The sequence below is a fragment of the Thalia democratica genome, chromosome 8, assembly GCF_965202585.1.
Source record: "Thalia democratica chromosome 8, ktThaDemo2.hap1.1, whole genome shotgun sequence".
Taxonomy (NCBI): domain Eukaryota; kingdom Metazoa; phylum Chordata; class Thaliacea; order Salpida; family Salpidae; genus Thalia; species Thalia democratica.
In genome coordinates, this window is record NC_139172.1 from 36905515 (window position 1) to 36909646 (window position 4132).

The 4132-nt window shown below is 31.8% G+C and overlaps 1 protein-coding gene across 1 annotated transcript; it reads left to right on the forward strand.

The window, feature by feature from the left end:
- Positions 1 to 236: 236 nt before the first annotated feature.
- Positions 237 to 3596, forward strand: LOC145843210 (N(G),N(G)-dimethylarginine dimethylaminohydrolase 1-like). The gene is made up of 6 exons (XM_082950669.1): positions 237 to 385; positions 1007 to 1143; positions 1460 to 1627; positions 2058 to 2254; positions 3227 to 3371; positions 3481 to 3596. Exons 1-6 carry the CDS (start codon positions 237 to 239, stop codon positions 3594 to 3596), a joined length of 912 nt encoding a protein of 303 aa, XP_082806795.1.
- Positions 3597 to 4132: the final 536 nt, after the last annotated feature.

Consider the following 4132-nt stretch of genomic DNA (forward strand, 5'->3'; position numbering starts at 1 on the left):
TAAACCCGAATAATTATTTAGGTCATCTAGCATTCGGTAGTAGCCAACCAAGTTTTATTTACAAAAGGTTTTTCGGGTCAAATTTTAAGTTTTAATTACATTTTAAGTTCGTGCAGAGTTAGTCACACGTTTTGTTACGTCGTACAATTAACAATTGAAATAGTCTTTTTTTATCCTATAAAATTTGGTGTTTTAATTGCAGTTGTTTTTGTAAGCAAAAGTATCAGCAGGCTAACATGACCAACAAAAGCCAGTTCATGTGCAAATCCGCAGTGATGCGCAAACCCGCCAACTCCCTCGCAAAAGAGGCCCTCCGTATGGAGTACTCCGAAGTAAGCATGGAAAAGGTCAACTTTCAGCACAAACAGCTGCAAAACGCTTTGGAGTGAGTTTTGATAAAAATGAGGTTTTAACACTAAAAACTTTGTATTTACTGAACCAACTATTAATGAATTCCTAATTTCATTTTAAAGTTTAATTAAAAAATAAGCCTATTAAGTGGATTATTTAAATTTTAGCTATTGTGTTTTTGAAGATGTTTACAACTTTTATCAATTGTGAAAACTGGTTGAAAAAAATTTTTTTTTTCAACGCTAAATAATAAATAAAATTTCTGAAAACCGATTTAAACAAAAAAAAAAAGTTATTTTTACGTGTTAGCAATAAAGTTTTTAGATTTCAAACTTTCAAAGCGAAGAGCTGACATAAAATCTAATCGAAAATTTCCTGCACAACTTGCTAAAAGTTTGACCAACTATAACAATAGGTTCTACAAGTTTTCGTATGACTCAAAACCACTACAACCAAACTTTCAAGTCATATTAAAGCAGTTTTGTTTACTAATAAAAAATGGGCTTATATTTCAATGCAATTTTACATAGTAAATAAGTTTACAGACTGTTTATTATTCTACTTTTTGTTACATCAATTGTATTAATTAAGTGCATTTTGTAACACTCGATATATTGGTTCAAAGACTTGTATTACAATCAAACTTTTTTTTCAGGGGCTTGGGTTTGAAAGTGCACATGATTGATTCGGACGAGAGTCTTCCCGACTGTGTCTTCGTGGAGGACCCGGTCGTGGTGGTGGGAAACACTAGCCCTTCTGACCACTACCGGCCACATCAGTCGCAGAAAAGAGGTTTTAATTTTTTTGCTAGAACGTTCATGAAATAGTTCAGTTTGAGCGTAGTCAAAACATCGTTTGTTTCATAAATTTGAACATTCAATGCTAAACTAGCACGCACTAAAGTTTATTAAGTTACACTTAAAAAAATTAAACTTATTTCAATCGTTAAAACTGTTTGCTTCTTTTTGTATAAAAGACTTTCCTTTTTAGCATTCTTACCCTTTAAAAAACTATAAAAATGCACAAGTTATATTAAATTTTTTGTCATGGATAGTTTAAGTACGACGAAATGCCTTTTCGAAAGTAAATAACAAAAACACAACTATAGTCCTACCTCAAACTTATTTTCTCGTTCCGTTGAAAAATGACTTTAACACCAAACATCAGAAAGAAGCGATGAAAGCTCAACTGGAAATGATCAAGGGAATGCAGGTGGTGGAAATGTCGGAGTTAAACAAAGAAGCCACTCTGGACGGGGGAGATGTGATGTGCTTCGGTAAGTAAAATAAAAACGAATAAAGTTAGAGTAAGTATAAGCAGTTGTTGCACAAATGCGCGCTATTTACTCACTTGGGGATTTTTAAATAAACATTCCGTGATTTACATAACTCGTTTATGCAGTAGTCAACACGCAGTACGGTCAACATTATTTTTTTGATGTTAAATTGCATTTGCAATTTAAAAAGTCCAGTAAAATATCCAGCAGTTTTGCTCACAAGGCAAAAAGTAACCAGTAGTCATACTGTTGTTGAAAATTTAGATTTTTATATAATTATATAATAACTTTAACGCTTATTTTTGGGTTATTATTTTACTTGTTTGCTGTCGACGGCTCAGAAAGTACTTCAAGCAAAATCAACAAGTTCAAAATAGAAGTTTTGTTAATTTTTTTTTAATTTATTTTTACTCATTTTTAAATACTTTAGAAAAAGAAATATTCGTGGGGGTGAGCACGAGGACGAACCAGGCGGCGTTGGAGGTGATGAGGGGGTACTTCCCCGACCACGAGGTGCACGGGGTGGCGGTGGGCGGGGAGCTGCACCTGAAGAGCTGCGTCACAATAGCGGGCAGGGACACGATACTGGCGAGCGTTGAAACGCAAGCAACCAGAGACATTTTGAAGGTTTGTTTTTAATGTTTGACTGTTGAATTTTTTGCAAACCGTTTTTTATGTTTTATAGAAGATTGTAACATGACCACAGTTGGTAAAAGCTAAAAGTTGACACGCAAATTGAGCACTGAAACGTATAAACTTTTGTTTGTTTTGTGTTGACAATTTCACGCTTGAATAAATATAGTACTGTTTTTTACCAAGCCTGAACATGACCACCCGGGACGATTTACTTTAATTTGAAGTAGATCAAAATTTGCAAATATAGTTGTTATTTTCAAGTGAAATCTTTGAACGCCTTTTAGGAGTTTTTAATTTGCGTGAATGTCAACTACACTGTAAGCAACATTTTTAGATGGTTTTTGCATGACATACATTTTAATCATTTTATTTTTTCTTTTAATTCAATCAAAACACACGCAAAGCAAAATATTAAATATAATCAAAAAATTTAGTTTTAAAAGTAAAACTGTAGTACTTGAAAAAAAAAAGCAAAGAGTTATATTATAAAAAGTTTCAAGCTACTCAAAATTAATTAGTTTATATTACATTTAAATACTCACATGACTACGATTGTTAGACATGCATTTCGTTTCTTATTTATTTTTAAACTAAATTGTATAAGTAAGTTAAATTTCAAGTTTACAATGTTATAAAAACAAATTTTAGAAATTATATGCGTTGTTTACTCACTTGCGCTTATGCAAAGTCAACACGTAATTCGGTCAATAGTGTTTTTTTGGTGTTTTATTTCATATGCAGTTAAAAAAGCCAGTAAAGTATTAATTTTCACAGAAAATTAGTAATGTTTTTAAAACATTTTTGGTCATTTATTTAATTTATTTAAACTAAACTGCTTTTCGAATAAAAACAACTAATAACAAAATATACTTGAACACAGTTTGTTATCAAACTCAAGTTCAATATCAATATCATTGATATTAAACGTCGTTAAAACTTTTATAAATGATAAAAACAATTCAGAACTTGAAACAAGTAGCAACAGAAAAGTATAACTATGTGGAACTTGACAGCCAGTCCACAAAAGCAAATGTGATTTACCTCGAAACTGAGCAGGGATCGGTTATAATCCACAAACCAATGAAAACTAGCAGCGAAATCGAGGTTCGTTCCTATTGGTTGTTTGTTTTATGTTAGACATATTTTTCCTACCCTATTTTCAAACTATACTTTTAAGTAAGTTCATTTAACTCTGTATAAAAGTATATGATAAATAGTGTCTTTTCAGGCACTCAACAAATTGAAAGCCGACAAGAAGATAGAAGTAAATACTGACGAACTGGCCAAAGTTGACGGGTGCTTGACATGCTGCTGCGTACTTATTTCAATATAAATCAAACTAAACTTTCCTGGACAAGACATTAAAAGGTATCCAAGGTTTGCGACTCCATAACCGTAAGGTTCTTTGTGCACCAGATTCAGGACCAAATATTTTGAGCATTTTTTCATTGTTCAATAAATTGTAGTGTTTGCTTTTTGTTTTGTATGATTGAATCCAACTTAACTTCTTTAGTATAATTAACAAGTTAAATAAATTAAAATTTTATCATAGTTTTTATTATATTGAACATTCTTATTTTAGGAAACTAATATATGTTTTCATCAAATCTGCTGTGTTTAGCAGGCTCTACGTAATTTTTTTGAAAGTGTACCCAAGAGAAGACGCGTGGGAAGGGGCATTGAAGCAGTTGCGCAACTTAAATAAATTCAAAGAAAAAAACTGTTTTACCTTTGTTTAAAACTTTCCTGTATTTAAGACTTTAATTTAGAACAGAATTTCCTAAACTTTTTTTCATAAGACTCCCTTTAAAGAAATAAAACAAAGCTATTGCCCCCTTCGAACAAGATTTCCCTAAAAGCTTCCCTTAA